The sequence below is a fragment of the Brassica napus genome, chromosome C9 (genome assembly GCF_020379485.1).
Source record: "Brassica napus cultivar Da-Ae chromosome C9, Da-Ae, whole genome shotgun sequence".
NCBI classification, from domain to species: Eukaryota; Viridiplantae; Streptophyta; class Magnoliopsida; order Brassicales; family Brassicaceae; genus Brassica; species Brassica napus.
Window position 1 is genome coordinate 2,169,193 of NC_063452.1, and position 20,977 is coordinate 2,190,169.

Genomic DNA, 20,977 nt, shown 5'->3' on the forward strand with positions numbered 1-20,977 from the left:
TCTCTCTCTCTCTCTTTCTCTTTTCTCTGCTCAAGATGCCCTTTCGTTGCTCTGTATCCACCTCTCTAGCCTCTCGCACGCAAAAAAGATCAGCACTTTTGTCTAAAACTTTCACTCACATCTTTTTGTCTTATCATCTCTTCTTCTTCCCTAACTCAAAGAGCTCAAATTCACTTCGACTGAACTGGGCTTTCATGATCTAATTATCACTTGGATCTTTCCTTAAAGGATCAAACTTTCCACTTCGAGAGAGTTGGGTTTCCGACTTTCTGTTAATACCATCTTCTGGGTATGACCGAGGTTGCTGTTGTTGTCTGGATGTGATCAGATAATTTGATATATATTCTAAAGTGAGAGACTTGTCTTGATTAGGAGATGATGGGTACAGGGCAAGACTCTGTTAAACCTGAAAAGGGGAAGGTGCTGAGTAAAAAGAAGAATGGGTTTTGGTTCAGAATCAAGCTCATGTTTAGCTGCATCTCTTCCAGATCAAAAGTTGATAGTTCCACACTTGTTGGTAATAATAATCTTTCTTCAAGTTTGTTGACAAAGATTCCTCCTGATTTGTTTTGTACCTATTGCTGCAGAACCTAAGACTGTTATTGAGAAGCGTGAAGGTGATCCACCTAGCTGTCCGGATAACAACGGTTCCACAACACCACTAATCAGTGGGGAACTGAAGTATTCATCCAAGCTGAGGATCTTCATGTTTAACGACCTCAAGTTAGCCACTAGGAACTTCAGACCAGAGTCTCTTCTCGGTGAAGGTGGGTTCGGATGCGTTTTCAAAGGATGGATTGAGGAAAACGGAACCGCGCCCGTCAAGCCTGGAACTGGTCTAACAGTAGCAGTCAAAACGCTGAACCCGGATGGCCTTCAAGGCCACAAGGAGTGGCTGGTAATGCAAACAATCTCATTACCTTGATTATGATGGTTACAGTCTATTATTTGATTGTTTTGCTATTCATGTGGGCAGGCTGAGATTAACTTTCTTGGAAACCTTGTTCACCCAAGCTTGGTTAAACTGGTGGGATATTGCATGGAAGATGATCAAAGGCTGCTTGTTTACGAGTTTATGCCTAGAGGGAGTTTGGAGAATCATCTTTTCAGAAGTATGTAAACCACAAAACCGCTGCTGATCTTGTTTTATTTGGCTTGAAGATTCTTGTTTCATTGTTATCTTTTTGTTTTCAGGGACATTACCTCTCCCTTGGTCTGTGAGAATGAAAATCGCGGTCGGTGCAGCTAATGGTCTTGCCTTTCTTCATGAGGAAGCTGAGAAGCCTGTCATTTACCGCGATTTCAAAACATCTAACATCTTACTAGACGCGGTATGTCTGAAGCATAAGAGCTTTATTTAGCCTCTCTATTATGGTTCTAAAAATTGGTCTAGTCGGCAAATCGGTCTTAGCCGAAGCATAAACGATTCAAATCAGTTTAAACCGATCTAAATTAGTCTAAATATGTTAAATCGAATAATAATGTCAATACAAATCCAAAAATTTGTCTAATTTCTTTTGTTTTGTATTAATCTAATTTGATAATTCATCAAAATAATTTTATAATAAAATCCAAAAACTAAAATCTTATATAATAATTCAATAATTTTTTAACGCCTAGGCTTTGACAAGACCCTAAATAATCCGCCTAGTTCGCTAGTCCCCTACAAAGCACATGGTTACCGCCTAGCGATTTCTTGAACATTGGTTATTTATAGTAGGAGCAAATGTTTCTATTTCAGGAATATAACGCAAAGCTCTCTGATTTTGGACTTGCTAAAGATGCTCCAGATGAGAAAAAATCACATGTATCAACCAGAGTCATGGGAACATATGGTTATGCAGCTCCTGAGTATGTAATGACTGGTGAGTGAGTTATCTTATTATTGGTTTGTTTAGTTACTAGACTTACTAATTTCAATTTTTAACTTCAGGACATTTGTCGACGAAGAGTGATGTATACAGCTTTGGAGTAGTGTTACTTGAGATACTAACTGGACGAAGAGCAGTGGATAAAAGCCGTCCCAACGGTGAACAAAACTTGGTAGAATGTGCGAGACCTCATCTTTTAGACAAGAAGAGGTTTTACAGACTGTTAGATCCTCGCCTTGAGGGTCACTACTCGATCAAAGGTGCTCAGAAGGCCACACAAGTAGCGGCGCAGTGTCTGAACCGAGACTGCAAAGCTAGACCAAAGATGAGTGAAGTGGTCGAAGCCTTAAAGCCGTTACCGAGTCTTAAAGACTTTGCTAGCTCGTCTTCTTCTTTCCAAACTATGCAGCCGGTTGGGAAGAACGGTGTGAGAACACAAGGAGGTGGAGGGTTTGTGTCGAGGAATGGAGTGCCTTTGAGGAGTTTGTCTAGCTTAAACTTGCCTCAAGGTTCTTCGCCTTATCGGTATGCTCGTCAGTCACCAAAGCCTAAGGGATAATAAGAGCCATGACTCAGAGTATAGGAGTTAGTTTTTATTCATGTCTGGACCGGTTGGATCATCTTCCAGCTTCCTGTTGCAAAAGAGATGGTTCTGTGGAAAGTGAAGCTTGGGAAGTTTTGGAATGTTGGGATCCTTGTTTTTGTTTCTTTGAGTTGGTGGGACTCGAGAAGATATCTTTGGTCCTGAAGGTCTAAAGATTTTGATGTGACTTTGTATTGTGTAGAAATGTAAAGGTCAAGAGTGTAAAGTGAACCTGTTGTTTGTAAAAGCTTTATGTAATGTCATATGCTACGCACTGAAAATTTTCTTTAACTTGGTTAAAATATAAAAATCCATTTATAGATTTTCGAATAATGGATAAATCATAATAGTAGGTTCTTAAACTTTTAAGTAAATAAATTCAAATAGAATGCTATGGTTGAGACTTGAGAGGCGTTGATTAGAGATCTAGAATCTCTGTGGAAGGAAGACAAAGCATAAGTATAATTGTAAACAAAAAGAAGAAAAAAAAAATTAGAATGGAGATGCGGGGTATCGATCCCCGTACCTCTCGCATGCTAAGCGAGCGCTCTACCATCTGAGCTACATCCCCTTTACTGTTTAAATTTAATATTATAATTCTAATCGTCAATAATGTTTCTTCTTCTTTGCACTTCCGTGTCCGGAACTGTGGTATGTCGGAGTCTGCAGATTTTGAGTTGCAACGATGCTGAGAAGATTACTGACGCAAACATCCTCACGCCGTCTTCTCTCTTGCAAGACTCCCTTCTTCTCAAAATCCTCTCCATCACCGTTCTCGTCATTGTCCTCTTCGCCTGATCCACCTCGCTCGGAGAGTAGCACCGTTGAACATGTCGAAGAGGCAAATGCCGTCGCCGGAAAAACCATCTCCGTCGACCGTTCTGATCTCTTCAATCCTCTCGGTACGTGTTTCATCTCAACACTCTTTTAGTAAGATTCATTTTGACAAGTTTTAGAGTCTGATTGTTGTTGGAAGATTAGACCACTCTCATGAACCCGCACCGGACTCGGAGCTCGTCAAGCACCTCAAGAGCGTCATCAAGGTACCTTAGCTTCGTACATTTTGTCCTTGGTAATTGAAAAATCGAAACTTTTGTTGTTGTTGTTGATGATGATTTTGTGTTCTGTTTGAAGTTTGATCAAATTTATCAGTTTGGTAATAGAAAAATCGAAACTTTTTTTTGTTGTTGTTGTTATTGTTGAGCTTGTGTTCTGTCTGAATTTTGATCAAATATATGAGTTTGGTAATAGAACAAAAAAATCGAAACTATTAGTTGTTGTTGAGTTTGGTAATAGAAAAATCAGAACTTTATTTTGTTATTGTTAATCTTGTGATCTGTCTGAAGTTTGATAAAGTTTATGAGTTCGGTAATAGAAAAAATCAAACTTTTTTTTTTTTTTGGTTATTGTTGATCTTGTGATCTGTCTGAAGTTTGATCAAATTGGTATGCAATCACAGTTTCGGGGTGGACCAATCTCAGTGGCGGAGTACATGGAGGAGGTGCTGACTAATCCTCAATCAGGATATTACATGAACCGTGATGTGTTTGGAACTCAAGGTGATTTCATTACTTCTCCTGAAGTAAGCCAGATGTTCGGCGAGGTACCGTTTCTTGTCTCTAGGAGTTGTGGATTTGTGTTTTGTGACTGACTTACTTACTCGGTTGTTGTGGATGATAGATGATTGGTGTTTGGACTGTGTGTCTGTGGGAGCAAATGGGAAGGCCAGAGAGGGTCAAACTCATTGAGCTAGGTCCAGGTCGAGGAACACTCATGGTTGATCTCCTTCGTGTATGTATACTATGCTCTTGTGCTACATCCTTGAGATTTCTCTAATTCTGTAAAAACTTATTTCACTCCTGTCTCTGGTGGACTTTTCATTTTTAGGGTACATCAAAGTTTAGAGAGTTCACGGATTCATTGCATATACACTTGGTGGAATGCAGTCCTGCGCTGCAGAAGCTTCAGCGCCAGAACCTGAAATGCACAGATGAAAGTAGTTCGGAGAAGAAAGCTATCAGTTCGCTAGCTGGGACACCTGTGCACTGGCACGCTACTCTTGAAGAGGTACCTTCAGGAGGTATGCATGAACTTATTACATTTACTCTCATATGCATTCAAAGCAGTGATGCTCCTGCATAGTTTTCTCAGGGTATCTCTTGTTTTCTCTTTTGCTTTCATGACAGTACCAACAATAATCATAGCTCATGAGTTTTATGATGCTCTTCCAGTTCATCAGTTTCAGGTTACTGTTGGTGTCATGCTTCATTTTTATATATAGAAATTACCGATAGGCGGTAACTAGTCTAGTAGAGTATTAGCATGGCTGATTATTTAGGGCCTAGACGAATTGTTGATTTATGTTTTATATATTTTACATTTATATTAGATATTTTTCGTTTTTAGGTTTAGTTACAAAATAATATTTTGATGAATTATAAAATTAGATATACCAAAAATAAAAATTAGACAAATTTGTGGTTTTGAAGTACATTATTGTTTGATTTAAGAGATTTAGACATATTGATTTAAACGGATTTAAATTGTGTTTAACCTATTTAGAACAGTTTAAACTGGTTTGAGTTGCATAAATCAGATTTTTTAAAAATCCATGTCTAGACCGATTTTTAGAATACTAGAAATTACATTGCAATATAGTTACCCCTTTGAGTTTAGTATGTGTATCTCATGTGGTCTCACTGCAGAAATCTCCTCGTGGCTGGTTTGAGAAAATGGTTGATGTAGGAGAAGATTCACAGTAAGTATACATATCTCATTAGTGAGATTTGCTTAGAAACCTTCAAACTAATCGATGCATTGTTGGTTTTATAGGTTCCGCTTTGTTCTATCCCCACACCCTACACCTGCATCCTTATATCTCATGAAACGTTGCACGTGGGCTACACCTGAGGAAAGAGAGAAGCTTGAGCACGTCGAGATCAGCCCCAAATCAATGGATTTGACTCAAGAAATGGCCAAGAGAATAGGCTCTGATGGAGGTGGAGCACTTATAATGGCATGGATGGACTCGTTTCAGACAGTCTTCAGGTTTGTGTCCTAAGCATGCTTTTGTAAAGTCTTGGCGTCTGAATATGTAACAATTCTTTGTCTTTTGCATTATGTCTTTAAGGCTATTAGAAAACACAAGTTCGTCAACATACTGGATGATCCAGGGTCTGCTGATCTAAGTGCTTATGTTGATTTTCCTTCGATACAACACTGCTGAGGAAGCTTCAGGTTTGTGCCTATACTCACTGCTCGTTCGTTGTAATAATAGAGAGTTAACTTACATTTTTGCAGAAAATGTGTTGGTTCATGGACCTATGACTCAGTCTCAGTTCTTGGGTTCTCTTGGGATAAACTTCAGAGTTGATGAGCTGCTACAGAGCTGTGATGATGAGCAGGCTGAATCCTTGAGGTCTGGATATTGGAGGCTTGTTGGAGATGGTGAAGCACCTTTCTGGGAAGGAGGTGATGAAGAGACACCGATTGGAATGGGCACAAGGTATCTTGCAATGGCTATTTAACTTGGTTTGTCACAATCTCAGTTCACAGTAATAAAAGCTTTTGAGTTTTAAAGTTTTGCTATATGTTATAATCAACATCAAATATTTTATATCATTTCCAAATACTTTTACATTTTTAGTCAATAAAATACTTCATCCGTTTAAGATTTTTTAGATTTTTTTCTTGTTTCACAAAGATAAATTTTATATATTGCTAAGGATTAAATCGTAATTCAACGTGCCAAGGCCAAGATTGCAAACAAACCAATCAAATTCAAAGCTATCTTCCCCCACGTCGATCTCTCTGCTTCAATATTTTCCCTACAGATCTCTACCATCAATCTCCGAGATCTGAAATATCTCCGGAAGAGAAGCATGTACGGATTCGAGGCGCTCACGTTCAACATCCACGGCGGATACTTGGAGGCGATCGTGAGAGGCCACCGTGCTGGTCTTCTCACCACCGCCGATTACAACAATCTCTGCCAGTGTGAAAACCTCGACGACATCAAGATGCACCTCTCCGCCACCAAGTACGGCTCTTACCTCCAAAACGGTGCGTTTTCCCCCCTATGATCCCGTGATCTCTTAGAATGTGACATCAGTTGTGTAATGAATTTTATTATTCGTACAAAGACAGACAAATGTTCTTTTGTTTGAAATTGGACAGTTAGTTTGTGTCTGAACTTCATTGTTGTAGTTTCCTTAACGCCGTTATGAATTTTGGTTAGTTGACTTTGACTTTTCTGTTTCGTTTTATTTTTGGATGCAGAACCGTCACCTCTGCATACCACAACGATCGTGGAGAAGTGTACACTCAAACTTGTTGATGACTATAAGCATATGCTTTGCCAAGCTACTGAGCCTATGTCAACCTTCTTGGAGTACATCAGGTAACTCAGATACGGATGGTGCTGCGTAGGGCTGGTCCTGAGATTTACGGGGCTTTGAAACAATTACGAACTAAGTACTAAATGATTAATACACATATTTTTATCAATTTGGGGGCCGGGTAATATATACATATTAACCATTAAACTTGTGTTGATAGGGCCGATTCTGAAATTTACGGGGTTTTGAAACAATTACGAACTGATTACTAAATAACCAACGTATATAAATTTTTTATTAACCAACGTTAAAAAAATTGGGAGTCAAAGGCGAATGTTTCTTTTCGCTATGTCCAGTGTACATCATAGCGTGTAAGGTTTGGTAACTTTTGTGAAGCTCCATCTTTAAAGAGAGTGCAGTGAAGTGTTATAATGAAAGCAAAGAGTTTTAATTATTTTGTTGTAGCTTTTTACTGTTACCGTGCTTTTCTTTCTTTCTTTTTTTCCTGGATTAAGTTTAGTGTATATCTATCTTCTAAATGACGCTGGTATTTGAGATACTGAGTACTTTTGATATTGTAATGCAGATACGGCCACATGATTGACAATGTCGTGCTGATTGTTACTGGAACTTTGCACGAGAGAGATGTTCAAGAGTTGATCGAGAAATGTCACCCTTTAGGCATGTTTGATAGGTACTCCGCCTTGACCTTTTGGATCTTCTATACCTCTTTTAGATCCTTTTAATTTTTTTTTCTCATGATTTCTATTTTACAGCATTGCCACATTGGCAGTTGCTCAGAACATGAGGGAGCTCTATAGGTTGGTGCTTGTGGATACTCCTCTTGCTCCTTATTTCTCGGAGTGCTTGACATCAGAGGTACATAGCTGAAACATTTTACTATCCTAGTTACTGGATACATTGGTTAATTATGAAAATTCGTTTCATCGTTTTCAGGATTTGGATGACATGAACATAGAGATTATGAGGAACACGCTCTACAAAGCATACCTTGAGGATTTTTACAAGTTCTGTCAGGTGCTAGTCAATTCCTGAATCTGTTTTCACAATATTTCATAATCTAACTATACAAGCTATAACCCGTTTTGGCTGTGTATCCGAAATAGAAACTTGGTGGGGCGACCGCAGAGATAATGTCTGACCTTCTGGCATTCGAAGCTGATAGAAGAGCTGTCAACATCACCATCAATAGGTAATTAATTACTGATGTTACCATTGTTCTGCTACTTTCTTTATAAAGGCGCTGAAACTTGGTTTTCTTTCCATGAAGCATTGGCACTGAGCTTACAAGAGAAGACAGGAAGAAACTGTACTCTAACTTTGGTTTCCTGTAAGAATTCTAGATCCAAAGGATAGTCCCATTCAATGTTTGCATAGAACTCTAGAGCAGTTTCTCTTTTTTTGCTTCTGCAGCTATCCATATGGACACGAGGAGCTAGCTATCTGTGAAGACATAGATCAGGTAAACATGAAGCTAATATATTATAATAAATATGTTAAATGTTACATCAATAATGAATCCTATTGTCATTCATTAATAGGTTCGTGGTGTGATGGAGAAGTACCCCCCTTACCAAGCAATATTCTCAAAGATGTCTTACGGAGAGAGCCAGATGCTGGACAAGGCGTTTTATGAAGAAGAAGTACGAAGGCTTTGCTTAGCCTTTGAGCAGCAGGTTTGTTTCCATATACGTTTCTTGAGTTCAGGGTGTAATACATTGAAGATCATGCCTAATACTAAAAGAATGGTTTGTTCAAACCTGAGTATTGCAGTTCCATTACGCGGTGTTCTTTGCTTACATGAGGTTGAGGGAGCAGGAGATCAGGAACTTGATGTGGATATCGGAATGTGTTGCGCAGAATCAGAAGTCGAGGATCCACGACAGTGTTGTTTACATGTTCTGAGGTCTGGGAAGAAGTTGAGAGACACATATTGAAATGTGTCTTTAAAAACTGGAGAATAAGAAGGAAGAACCAGTTTTGGTTTTTTTTTTCAATGCTCCGGTTTACCAGAGAAATCTGATGTACAATCTACATTTACTCAAATAAGAAGAATCTCTCCTATTTATTTTTTATTTTTTTTGCCCTGTCTTGCTTGGTTTATTGCCAATAAACTCTTGTAATAATATAAACTATTTATGTTTGTTTTATAATATTTTACTAGATCCTGAGCGCGGATATGAATTTTCAGTTTTTAATTATTTATTCTATTAAATGATGTATTTGCAAAATTCATTCATATTATATTCATTAAGTAAATATTTTTTTTTACATTTTAAACTATCTATTTTTTTTTACGAATGTGTGATATCATATTAAAAAAAATGAGTATACATGGTTAATTAAATAATTGTAAAAACATAATTTTTTTTTTCGTTTGCGATATCATATAAATAATGATCCGCCCAGTTAACAAAAATCATGATTCTTTTTATGTGTAATTTTTTTTTATTTTGACAATTTCCTTAAAACTATATTAAATTTTACATATTTTAATTAGAATATTTTTAATATCTTTACCTTTTTATTTGAAATGCAACTCAATATTTTTTTAAAACTTATAACAAAATATTTAAAAAATATTTTTAGAATTTGTTTGAAAAATATGAAAATTACATTTTAAATTAAAATTATCCTAAAATATGATAAGTTTTGATGTAAACGAAAACTCAAATTATGTCAAAAATAATTATATTCAATGATAATAACAATTTAAATTGATTATTTTTAAAAAAAATACATTTACAAAAATATTGTTTGAAAGAAAATTCATTTCTCTTTCAAATATAAAATGAAAATATTATAATTAAATAATAAAAAAATATAAATAAAAACCATAAATTTAGCAAATGACAACTGAGTTATATTATGCTAAAATTTTATTTCTAACAATTTAGCAAATGACAAATGAGTTATGAGCAAATAATACCATATAATTTTTAAAAACATAGCCATTCTTAAATATTTTTTTGAATAAATAAATATTTTTAAATTTAATCAGCTGAAAATAATATCCGTACAATTGTGTGAGTCAAATTCTAGTTTTATTGATGCATGTTATATATTAGTGATGTATGTTTTAGGTAACATTTTAATGATGCACGTTTTTTTAAATCTTCTTTATTAAAATTATGCACGTAAGGATAACTCATGAGTTTTTTTTGTTGATTAAATGACATTATGTCCAAATTTATTTAAGGATATTTCATTAAGGTAACTGAAAAAGTCAAACAATAAAATATGAAGTTTAAATTCATTTAAGCATATTTCATTAATGTAACTGAAAAGACAAGTAATAAATTAGGCAATTTTATTCGTTTTAGGATATTGCATAAATGCAACTGAAAAAGACAAGCAAAAAATAGGGAGTTTAATTAATGAAGTAAGAACATTTTCAAATGGATACTTCTCTTTTAATATTATAGATTTCATTAAGGTAACTGAAAAAGACAAACAATAAAATAGGAAGTTTAAATTCATTTAAGCATATTTCATTAATGTAACTGAAAAGACAAGTAATAAATTAGGCAGTTTTATTCATTTTAGGATATTTCAAAAATGCAACTGAAAAAGACAAGGAAAAAAATAGAGAGTTTAATCAATGAAGTAAGAACATTTTCAAATGGGTACTTCTCTTTTAATAATATAGATTATAACACTTGAAAGAGTTTAATTCAAAATTTTCAAAAGTTTTTTTATTTTTCTAAACGGAAATGTAGATTTTATTAAAAGTCTGATTTGAACAAAATTTCCCAAGTCAATCTATTACATTTTTATAATATCAGCAGAGAAGATATAATGTATAACAAGGTTCTGAAGATGATATTTATGTACAAGAAGAAGCATCTAAAATCTTATGGACAATGGGACGAGTTCTACACATAGCTTCCAACGGTGTAGCTTTACGCATGATGGTTCCCTTTTCAGTTTCCTTCATGTCCACATATCCTTCTCCCACTCTCTCCCATTCGAAACATTGCACCAACGAACCGAGAGCCAAAGTCACAAGCCTCTGAGCTAGCCCTGATCCAGGACAAGCCCTTCGTCCAATCCCAAATGACATCAACTTCTTATCCTCTCCTTCCTTCTCAAACCTCTCTGGCTTAAACTTTTCTGGCTCTTCCCACATATCCGGGTCTCTATGAATGGCCCATACGTTCACAAGTAAAATTGCGCCTCGTGGGACATCGTACCCTGCCACCATGCAATCTTCTGATGCCAAGTGAGGGAGGAGCATTGGAGCAACGGGATAAAGCCTTAAAGTCTCTGACATAATGTTCTGGAGATAAGGAAGTTTGACAATGTCTTGTTCCTCTATTAACCGGTCTAAACCGATTTGCTCGTCGATTTCGGTCTTTGCCTTTTTCAATACTTCTGGATGGTTCAACAAGTTCGACATCGCCCATTCTAACGTTCCTGCTGACGTATCAGTCCCGGCAAGTATCATTACCTATCCAAATTAAAATTCAGTTATAAAATACAATAAACCATTAATCAATCTTTTATGAATTACTAAGAGGTTTTGGACCAAAACTAGTAATCCGTCTAAGTTTGAAACCATAACATGTTTAGTTTTATTCCAAACACCATTCAATCTTGTGACGTTTGATTTGTTATCTGTGTATTTTTTGCATTGTTCTAAAAATCAACATGTATAGATCGAAAATCGGTCATAACCAAAATGATTTTTCTAAACCGTTTTTTTTTTTAAAGTAGGTGGTGTATAAGCGTGTGTCAAAACACTAACTATTCTTTTAGTCGAGGTAATAACTTTTGGTAACCTCTTAATCAAATTTACTATTTTGATGTGTCATTAATTACTTACAAGAATGATTCCTTTGGTGATGACATCAGTGTAGTAACCAGGCTGAGTTTCTTGGAGGGAAAGCAAATGATCAATCATGCTGTTGCCCTTTTCTTTCTCCTCACGTTTCTCATCCACAAGACTTTGCAAAAACCCGTCAACCCGACCCGCTAGCTCTTTCACTTGTTTCTCATAGTTCGTTATCCAACGAAGGATCGGGAAATAGTCCGCGGCGTTTCCAGCGCCGCCACTAACAACCACCTCCGCAATCAACTGCCTAACGTGTCTTGCCTCGTCGTCGTTCTCTGTTCTATCGCCGTAAAATCGCTTTCCCGCGACCATCCTAAGGATGTTGTTGATAGTCAAGCTCATAAACAATGGTCTCAGCTCCACCTTTGCAAACTCCTAAGATATAATGATTACATTCAAATAGTTCAGTTTTTTTTTTTTAAATATACTAAAGTATTTGTTTATATCGATATTTAAGAAAGCCTATTAAGCGGATGATAATATTGAGATGAGTCTAGATTGTTAGGACCTAAACACTCACGAATTATAAAATATGCAGTTTAATATATTAGGTATGCAGTTTATAAATAACTTATTTAATTTTCATATTATTTATTATAGAATATATAAATTATCATATTTTATAAAAATAAATTTATATTATTTATTATAATTATTAGGTGGTTTAGAAGTAAATGCATTAATTTTAGAAAGTCTAACAAACTTTGTAAGCGGAGCCTAAAATATTTTTTAGAAAACTCGTTTATAATTTGAAAAAAAAAAATATTTTGAAAAATGTAAATATTTTATTTCTCTAAACTGGAACTCAATGCAATGGCACATACTCGTTGATGAGAGTGTTTCGATAGAGAGAATATCAGCCGTTGGATCTCGTCTTGACGGATAGATAAGAAGCTATTGAGCCTAAGAGAAGAGAAGATCTCAATGGAACCAACTCGACGGAGATTCCGCCAACTGTCGCCATAAGCCGCACCAGCCATAGTGGTTGAGTTGTATCCGATGTGTTTCCCGACAATAAACTCTGGCCGGTTAGCTAAAACGATGTCGTTCTTGGTGAAGCATTCCTCAGCGACGGAGTGAGAAGACACAACAAGAACGAGGCGAGTGCCGAGGCGGAGAGAGAAAATAGAGCCGCCGTCTAGTGATTTAGAGATAGAGAGAAATCTACGGTGTAGCGGCAGCTTTAGGAGGTGAAAATGTCCAATGACTGGAAATGGCCGAGTTGGACTAGGCGGTAGGTTTAGTTTGCGCCGCCGTTTTCCGAGCAAGAGTTTAAGAGAGAGGAAGAATAGGGAGAGAGATACGATCAGGTAAAAAGTTTCCATTATTGAGTTGTTGTTTTTTCTTTATTTGTTAAATAAGTTAAAAACATGTTGTGGTTAAGCTGGTTATATAGTGAGACAATGAAGTAATAAAATATAATATTATGTCTCAATTAGTTGCGTAAATAAGCTTCGTGAATCGAGATACAAAAAGTAAAATAAGAGGATAAGAGTTCTGATGATGTCACTGCTTACTATACATTGTTTTCCACAGAGTTCTCCCAGGGAGAACTGATATGAACTCATGCGATGTGGCCGTAACATAAGCACATGACACGTGCTAACTAGTATGTGATGTGTTTAAAGTCATTGCATATGTCACAACACATTGCTCTTCTTATACTATTGACATTTGGATCGTATAGGAAGATTGGACTATCGTTAACCTAAATCAGCATGTTGCATGAGCTTTTGCATAGTACCTAGATGATTTGACGTTGTGTTAATTTATTAGGGTTTAAAACCAAGGGGAAATTCAAGATGGATAAGAGCATCCACGATGGTGGATTCCCCCGAAGAATCCTTAGGATTTTTTTATCAAACTTTTTTTTTCTACAATGGTGATTTCCGACTTGAAGTCTTTAGAATAATTTTTTTTTTAAGTAAATTTTTAATTTATCAATTTTATTGCATAATTAAATTTAAAAATACAATAATTAAAAATAAAAATACAACAATTATTAATCTTCATCACCAAATTTGTTCCAAATATTTTGAATTAGATCATTTTTCAATTGGTCATGCATCTGCCTATCACGAAGATCATTCCGATTGGGAAACATATTATTCAGATTTGTAGGCTTCTAGGTTTCCACCTGTGAACTTCTGGTGACGTCTCCTTCTTCAAATTCAGATATATCGATACGAGTGTATCCATCCCGTTCATCTTCGACTATCATATTGTGTAGTATGATACATGCTCTCATAATCTTCCATATCTTTTCTTTATCCAATGTTTTTACCGGGTTTCTCACTATCGCAAATTGAGCTTGCAATACTCCAAAAGCCCTCTCCACATCTTTTCGGGTTGTTTCTTGAACTTTAGCAAATAACTCTTGTTGAGGAGTTTGAGGGAGGGTGATAGATTGGATAAATATTGACCATTTTGGATATATACCGTCTGTGAAGTAGTACGCCAACTTATACATGTGTCTATTGACCATGTACTTTACCCTCAGAGCTCGACCTTCTAAAATGTCATCAAAAACAGGAGACCGATCGAGGACATTAATATCGTTTAAGGTACCTGGAGAACCGAAGAAAGTGTGTCATATCCAAAGATCGTGTGAAGCTACAGCCTCTAAAACAATTGTCTGTTTTTCTGATCCATGTGCGTTTTGTCCTTTCCAAGCGGTTGGGCAATTTTTCCACTCCCAATGCATACAGTCAATGCTCCCGACCATCCCACGAAACCAGCGTTTCTCTCCAATATCGAGTAGTCGTTGAAGATCCTCCGGTGTGGGTCGTCGTAGATACTCATCTCCAAATAACTGTATAATTCCGTCAGTTAAATTATGTAAACACGAAAGTGCTGTGGTCTCACCAAGTCGGAGCTATTCGTCAACCGTGTCAGCCGCAGTACCATAAGCAAGCAGACGAATTGCTGCCGTACATTTTTGTAGTGCAGAAAGACCGAACCTCCCGGTTGCATCTCTTCTTTGCTAAAAGAATGGAAAGCAGTCTGATAGGCCATGAACAAGACGCAAGAATAATTCCTTATTCATGCGGAAACGATGTCTGAATAAATGAGACGAGAATGTCGCATCTTCGCTAAAGTAGTCATTCCATAAGCAGGCCTCTCCTCCTTCGCGGTGTCGTTCTACATAAGCACGTGTCCTTTGCGGTATGGTTTCGGCCTCCACGATGTCGTTGTATGTATCTTCAACGATTTCGTCGAAAAGTTCGTCTACTCTTTTTTCAAGTCCATCGGATGAAGATGATGACATTTTAGGTTTCCCTCTTTTTAAAACAAAACATTTAGTTGAGTTTTTTCAAAAAAAATATTTTTTGGGTTATAGATCATAAAAATTTACCAAATTTAAAAAAGAATATTCATTTTCTCATTACATTGTCATCTTATTGCAATTTTCATTTTTTTTTGGTTATAGATCTTAAAAATTTACCAAATTTAAAAAAGGATATTCATTTTCTCATTACCTTTTCATCTTACTTGCAATTTTCATTTGCTTTTTTGGGTAAAAGATCTTAAAAATTTACCAAATTTTAATCTCATATGGTATTAGTTCATAAAATACATTTTTCAATCATCTTATTTCCAATTTGTTTGAAATTGTAACATCTCCCTTATATAAGTTTTAAAACTAACATTTTTTTTGAAATTGTAACATCTACCTTATCTAAGTTTTAAAACTAAGTGTAGTTTCAACTAAACAAGAGGATACACAAGTTCAAAACATAATCAGAATATTACCTAAACAGAAGTGGTTCTAATAGTAGTACGATCCGATTACAAGTACAGGCAAGCAAAATATTACAACCTCTCCGAGAAACACTATTTTGGGAGGCAAGATTTAAACAAGAGGAAACAAGTTTTGAGGAAAAAGGAAACAACATCTCCGAGATACATAGCTAAAGACTACATTGAGTACTACTTATAATACATAAAGTGAGAGAAAAGAACCCGTGACTTCCTTCACATGAGCTACAGACCGCCAAATGCACCTGTGACTTCCTTCACATGCCTACTCAGATATACCTGACATCAATTAAGACAACGGTTAGTAAAGTTCAAAAGCAAAATGGTACTGAAAACATAAACAATACCTCAAACAGGATTAAGACATCAAAGCATTTCAGACATTAGTTTCATTTTAAGACTTGTTTCCATCTCAGTTAAAGGCTCTTTTTCGCGAGTAAACAATCAAGAATCTTAGCTCTAAAGAGTTTTTCTTTGACTTCTAAAACCCTCTGAAGCTTTCCTAACTCCTCCTCTCTACCACTTTTCTTCTTCTTACTACCAGCTTTGGTAGCCTTTACCCCGGGAGGTCTACCCTCTGGTTCTCCGACTTGCTCTTCTTCTCTATCAACCTCCAACACTTTTTTGCGCTTTTCCTTTCCACCGTCCTTAGGCCCATAGGAAGATCACCATTTCTGGTCATGCCTAAGCTCCCTCCAGCAGTGATCCATGGAGAACTTGTACTCGTTATTACTGAAGAAGATGTCTAAGGCAGCTTTCATCACATCATCATCATTTTGGCCACTTCTCTGCTCCCTCAGAGCCGCGTCAAAGCATCCAGCGAACTTGGATACGTCAGTGTTGATCCTACCCCACCTCTGCTTGCAAGAGGTAACCTCTCTCGGTACTGTCCCAACCAGCTGCGGGCTTGCGTTGTAGTAATCTACAATCCGCTTCCAGAAAGCACCAGCTTTCTGCTCATTGCTGACGACGAGATCCTTACTGGTGTTAAGCCAAGCACCAATAAGGATCTTATCCTCCTTCGGAGACCACTTCCTCCTGACACCAGACTCGACAGCAGACTCGACAACAGGCTCGACAACTGACTCACTAGGACCTTGGCTACCGAACCAAAAAGTTTCAGGTGAATCAAGGTCCACTGGAGTCTGAGATTGACTAAACAGTAGGTTCATATAACTAGTGTCATTTTCCATCTTAATAGATTGGCATGTGTCACTCTAATAGCAACACATAGACTTAAGTAGACGCCCTTAAACTATGAGACCTAACTAGTTGCATTTAATTTTTAAAAACCGAGCAGTTAGGAAGGTAGAAAGCTAACTAGTTGCATTGAACACCAATCAAATCAGACTAATACCCATTTGTAAAGTACAAAAACATTTAAAACAATCAACTCTGAGGCGGTAGGAAGGTAGAAACCAAACACCTAGCATTTACGCAGTCAACTACGACTAACATCTTTTTCAGGTTTTATTTTTAATTAAACAACTACAACTAAAGCATTTACGCAAGACCAACTACAACTAACATATATGTTTTTAATTATTCAAAGAAAAGAGAGTATGAGGTAGTACTAGACGCTCTCGAGCTTTATGACAGTCTGGTTTACTTCTTTGAAGTTCTTCCTACAAAAACATTAGATCAAACAATCAAAAGTTTTACTAAGTAGAATGAACAACAACCAAAAGCACAAGACAGATACTTACCACTCAGGAACATAACAGCCAAACCTATGAAAACTAATGCGGACACCATTACACAAAGTGCCAATGCAAAGGCATTTGTAGTCTCTGATTTCTTCTTTAGCTCACACACGGTCTTCTATAGCTTAAGCAGCTTCTGGTCACACTCAAAAGCTTGATCCTTGAGCTGCCTGAGATGTCTCTGAAACTCACTCATCTCCTCCATTAAAGCCACATCCCACCATTTCCATATGTGGCAGTCCCCATCATCGACATTGGCGCACATGAAATGTCTTATGTATGGATCTTTAGGTGTGTAAGAGCATTCGACAACAGGCTGAGCACCACAGTAGCATGCCGTCGGGATTCCATCATCAGCCTCTCGTTGAGGTGGGAACTCATCCGGCTCAGCATTGCAGTACACTACAAGAAAACATTATAATTCTGACGGACATTCTGACGGAAAATGAAATCCTCGGAATATTCCGACGAATTTCTGAGGAAATTCCGAGAAAAACAAAATTTGGGTTTCCTCGGAATTTTCTCGGAATATACCGATGAAATACCGAGGAAAGCATATTCCTCGGAAAACACCGACGAATATCCGAGGATATATTATAGCCGTTGGAGAGCCGTTGGGGATTTTGAAAATTCCGAAGAAATTCCGAGGAAAGAGCCGCTGCCATCGGTATTCCGTCAGAATTTCCTCGGTACTGTCGGTAGCATTTCATCTATAAATACCCGCACCCCCCCAACCTCCTCATTCACTCCATTTCTTCATCCTCTCACATACTATATTTACACACGAATTTGATTGAAAAAAGCATGTCTTCTTCAAATTATTATCGTTCTTGGATCGATCGACCTCATTTGGATCCGAACACGAGATTTCTTACGGAAGAATACCAACAAGGTATAACTGAATTCATGGGGTTAGTTCAACGACAACCGGAAGCAGAAACGGGTATGTTAAGATGTCATTGCTCTAATGTAAAAATAGAAATATTATTAAAGAGTGGGATGTTTGGACTCATCTATATTTGAATGGGTTTACACGAAGTTATAAAATTTGGTATCATCATGGAGAAACCGATTATGAATATGGTAGTACTAGCGAACCTCAGCCTGCGGTTAGGTTAGAAGAACCAATTATAATGGATGTAGATTATGGTGTAGGTACTGAGCAGATGGTAAATGATCATTTTAGAGGGGAAGATTTACCCAATGCAGAAGCTATGAGATTTTATGATATGTTGGATGTTGGAAAGAAATTCTTGTACGAAAGTTGTAGAGATGGTCATTCAGCTTTATCATCTGCAACAAGACTGATAGGCATTAAAACAGATTATAATTTGGCTGAAGACTGTGTGGATGCGATTGCTGATTTTGTAAAAGGTATTCTACATGAGGATAATGTAGTCTCTGGTTCATACTACGAGGTTCAAAAACTGGTAGCTGGTCTTGGTTTATCGTATCAGGTAATAGATGAATGCAGCGATAACTGCATGATTTATTAGAGGGCGGATGAAGAGCGGGTTACATGCAAATTTTGTGGAAAGGCTCGTTATAAAGATATGAGTGGAAGAGTTCCAGTGCCATTTAAAAGGATGTGGTATTTGTCTTTGACGGAAAAGTTGCAGAGGTTGTATCAGTCTGAACGCACAACGCAACCAATGAGATGGCATGCGGAGCATTCAACAAATGGTGAGATTAGACATCCTTCAGATGCAAAAGCGTGGAAGCGTTTCCAATCAAAATATCCCGACTTTGCGTATGAGAAAAGAAATGTCTACCTTGGATTATGTACTGATGGTTTCAGCCCGTTCTGCAAGAGTGGAAGACAATATTCTCTATGGCCAGTCATTCTTACACCATACAACTTACTGCCAAACTTGTGTTTACGACGAGAGTTTTTGTTTCTCTCCATTCTCGTTCCCGGACCAGAGCATCCTAAGAGATCACTAGATGTGTTTCTTCAGCCACTAATATATGAGTTGCAACAACTATGGGCTCAAGGTGCTGAAACATACGATGTTTCATGTAAAAAAAGCTTTCAAATGCAGGCAGTACTTATGTGGACAATAAGTGATTTTTCCGCATATGGTATGTTATCTGGATGGACAACGCATGGAAGGCTATCATGTCCATATTGTCATGAGGAAGCAGAACGAGCAAATGATGGAGATGATGAAGAGGATGTACCCGAACGAGCACTTCCCGTAGTTTCTTTCTTTTTTTTTTTCAAAAACTCTGAATGTTTTATTTTGGTATGTACAACTTTGAATATTATCTAATACGTTTTCTATTTCAATTTTAATTTTATATTTTCGAATTTCAATTAAAAAAAAATATTTTTTTAATTTTAAAAAAAAATTATTTTTGAGAATATTCCGAGGAAGTGTACCCTTCGGGATATTCCGACGACAACTTCCTCGGAATAGTCCGAGGGCATATCTCCTCGGAATATCCCGACGGATACACTTCCCCGGAATATTCTGACGGAAAATGTTTCTCGGAATATTCCGACGGCCGTAGTTCCTCGGAATATCCCGAGGGATACACTTCCTCGGAATATTCCGACGGCCAAAGTTCGTCGGAATATTCCGATACCTCTTTTCTCTCGGAATGGTTCCGAGGACCGTTCCATCGGAAATATCCGAGGAGATACCGACGACCAGTCCTAGGAAATGGTTCTTCGGAATGTCCTCGTAATCTTTAATTCTCGGTATTCCCTCGAAATTTTGCGAGGAAATTCCGAGAAAAATTTGCTTTCCGACGAGAAATTTCCGACGACCATTCTCGTCGGTATGTCCTCGGAATACCGTTATTCTGAGGACATACCGACGATATTTGTCGTCGGAATACCGGTGTTTTCTTGTAGTGGTAGGGACTCTCAGCTTCATCCGCGTACAGCTTAGCTTCTGCTTCAAGAAGGGAGCTCATGTCTAGAGAGTTTGATGATGAAGAAGGCTGGGAGTAGCTGTAATCTTGTCCCATTTTGGTTAACCTGAGACAAATGATGAACGAACATAGTTAAAAACAACAATAACTTAAACCGATAACAACATATGGTTTCAATAACAAGAACATAGTTAGAGCAACGAAATCAAGGAAGCAAACAACATATGGATTTTTTAAAAATGACGAACCGATTGAAAGCGAACACATATCAACCTAAAAGGTTTTGAAACCGTTAAGAAAGAAGAGAAAATCCTCTTCCGTTTGATACCAAATTCATTTCAAAACCGTATAAGAAATAAGATAAAATCCGCTTCGGATTGAAACCGAAATCTTGTCAAAACCCTTTCTATACACGCCCATACTGGATCTAAATCCCAAATCGATTTAACCCCAAATTTTTTTGAAACCCTAATTTCAATCGTAAACCCTAATCGATTCGAACCCGTTCCCGAACCCTTAAATGAGAGGAAACAAGTTGAAAACTAGGCTAAATCGAACAAACATACAGGTTTAGGCTTCGATTTACCTTCGTGAAGACGATCGATTTCAATCGCCAAAATATCGCCTTTCGTCGAGCTCTCGTTTTTTTTTTTCAATCTCGGTCGAGAATGACCATTTTTTTAAAACCAAACCCAAAAACAAACCGAGCCCGTCCTACTCAGATGTTGCCACGTAGCTAAGGATCAACTCCTTAAACTCCTTCCCGACGGACCAATCTTTAGGTAAATTAACATAATTAATATTATTATATTACGACTAACCTATGTATTTGTGATAAGGATTGGTCGTGAACCCCTGTTGCAGGTGGTGTAAGGAGACTAGTAAACATGGTGTAACTCCCCAACAGATGAATGTGAAATGTGAATAATGCTTAAGCATGATACATGTGATCAGGGGCGGACCCACACTATAGCCTGTGGGGTCACTTG

The 20,977-nt window shown here is 37.2% G+C and overlaps 4 protein-coding genes, 1 non-coding gene and 2 pseudogenes across 7 annotated transcripts; 3 read left to right on the forward strand and 4 right to left on the reverse strand.

Moving 5' to 3' along the window:
* Positions 1-2,745, forward strand: LOC106402115 (serine/threonine-protein kinase PBL36). 2 transcript variants are annotated; one of them, XM_013842777.3, is made up of 7 exons: positions 1-289; positions 373-517; positions 588-898; positions 977-1,112; positions 1,195-1,331; positions 1,742-1,865; positions 1,934-2,745. In XM_013842777.3, exons 2-7 carry the CDS (start codon positions 376-378, stop codon positions 2,428-2,430), a joined length of 1,347 nt encoding a protein of 448 aa, XP_013698231.2. In that variant the 5' UTR covers positions 1-289; positions 373-375; the 3' UTR covers positions 2,431-2,745. The 2 variants fall into 2 exon arrangements, with proteins under 2 accessions (XP_013698231.2, XP_022565944.2); XM_022710223.2 differs by having other exon boundaries at positions 34-517.
* A 207-nt stretch (positions 2,746-2,952) lies between these two features.
* On the reverse strand, positions 2,953-3,025 carry TRNAA-AGC. The gene has a single exon. It is a non-coding gene; the product is annotated as a tRNA-Ala (tRNA).
* Positions 2,956-6,033, forward strand: LOC106402095 (annotated as a pseudogene).
* A 167-nt stretch (positions 6,034-6,200) lies between these two features.
* LOC106402094 (V-type proton ATPase subunit d1) lies at positions 6,201-8,975 on the forward strand. Its single transcript, XM_013842748.3, has 10 exons — positions 6,201-6,516; positions 6,733-6,853; positions 7,378-7,485; positions 7,568-7,670; positions 7,749-7,829; positions 7,919-8,004; positions 8,083-8,142; positions 8,226-8,274; positions 8,354-8,488; positions 8,586-8,975. The coding sequence occupies exons 1-10, from the start codon at positions 6,336-6,338 to the stop codon at positions 8,715-8,717; spliced, it is 1,056 nt and encodes a 351-aa protein (XP_013698202.2). The 5' UTR covers positions 6,201-6,335; the 3' UTR covers positions 8,718-8,975.
* Positions 8,976-10,532: 1,557 nt separating this feature from the next.
* On the reverse strand, positions 10,533-13,024 carry LOC106396289 (cytochrome P450 81D11). 2 transcript variants are annotated; one of them, XM_048769626.1, is made up of 3 exons: positions 12,471-13,024; positions 11,638-12,021; positions 10,533-11,262 (listed from the first exon to the last, which is right to left on the reverse strand). In XM_048769626.1, the coding sequence occupies exons 1-3, from the start codon at positions 12,969-12,971 to the stop codon at positions 10,639-10,641; spliced, it is 1,509 nt and encodes a 502-aa protein (XP_048625583.1). In that variant the 5' UTR covers positions 12,972-13,024; the 3' UTR covers positions 10,533-10,638. The 2 variants fall into 2 exon arrangements, with proteins under 2 accessions (XP_048625583.1, XP_048625584.1); XM_048769627.1 differs by having other exon boundaries at positions 10,604-11,262; positions 12,474-13,022.
* A 3,046-nt stretch (positions 13,025-16,070) lies between these two features.
* On the reverse strand, positions 16,071-16,598 carry LOC106427646 (glutathione S-transferase T3-like). The gene has a single exon (XM_013868366.2). The coding sequence runs from the start codon at positions 16,596-16,598 to the stop codon at positions 16,071-16,073; it is 528 nt and encodes a 175-aa protein (XP_013723820.2).
* A 288-nt stretch (positions 16,599-16,886) lies between these two features.
* On the reverse strand, positions 16,887-20,616 carry LOC111210001 (annotated as a pseudogene).
* Between the last annotated feature and the right edge of the window lie 361 nt (positions 20,617-20,977).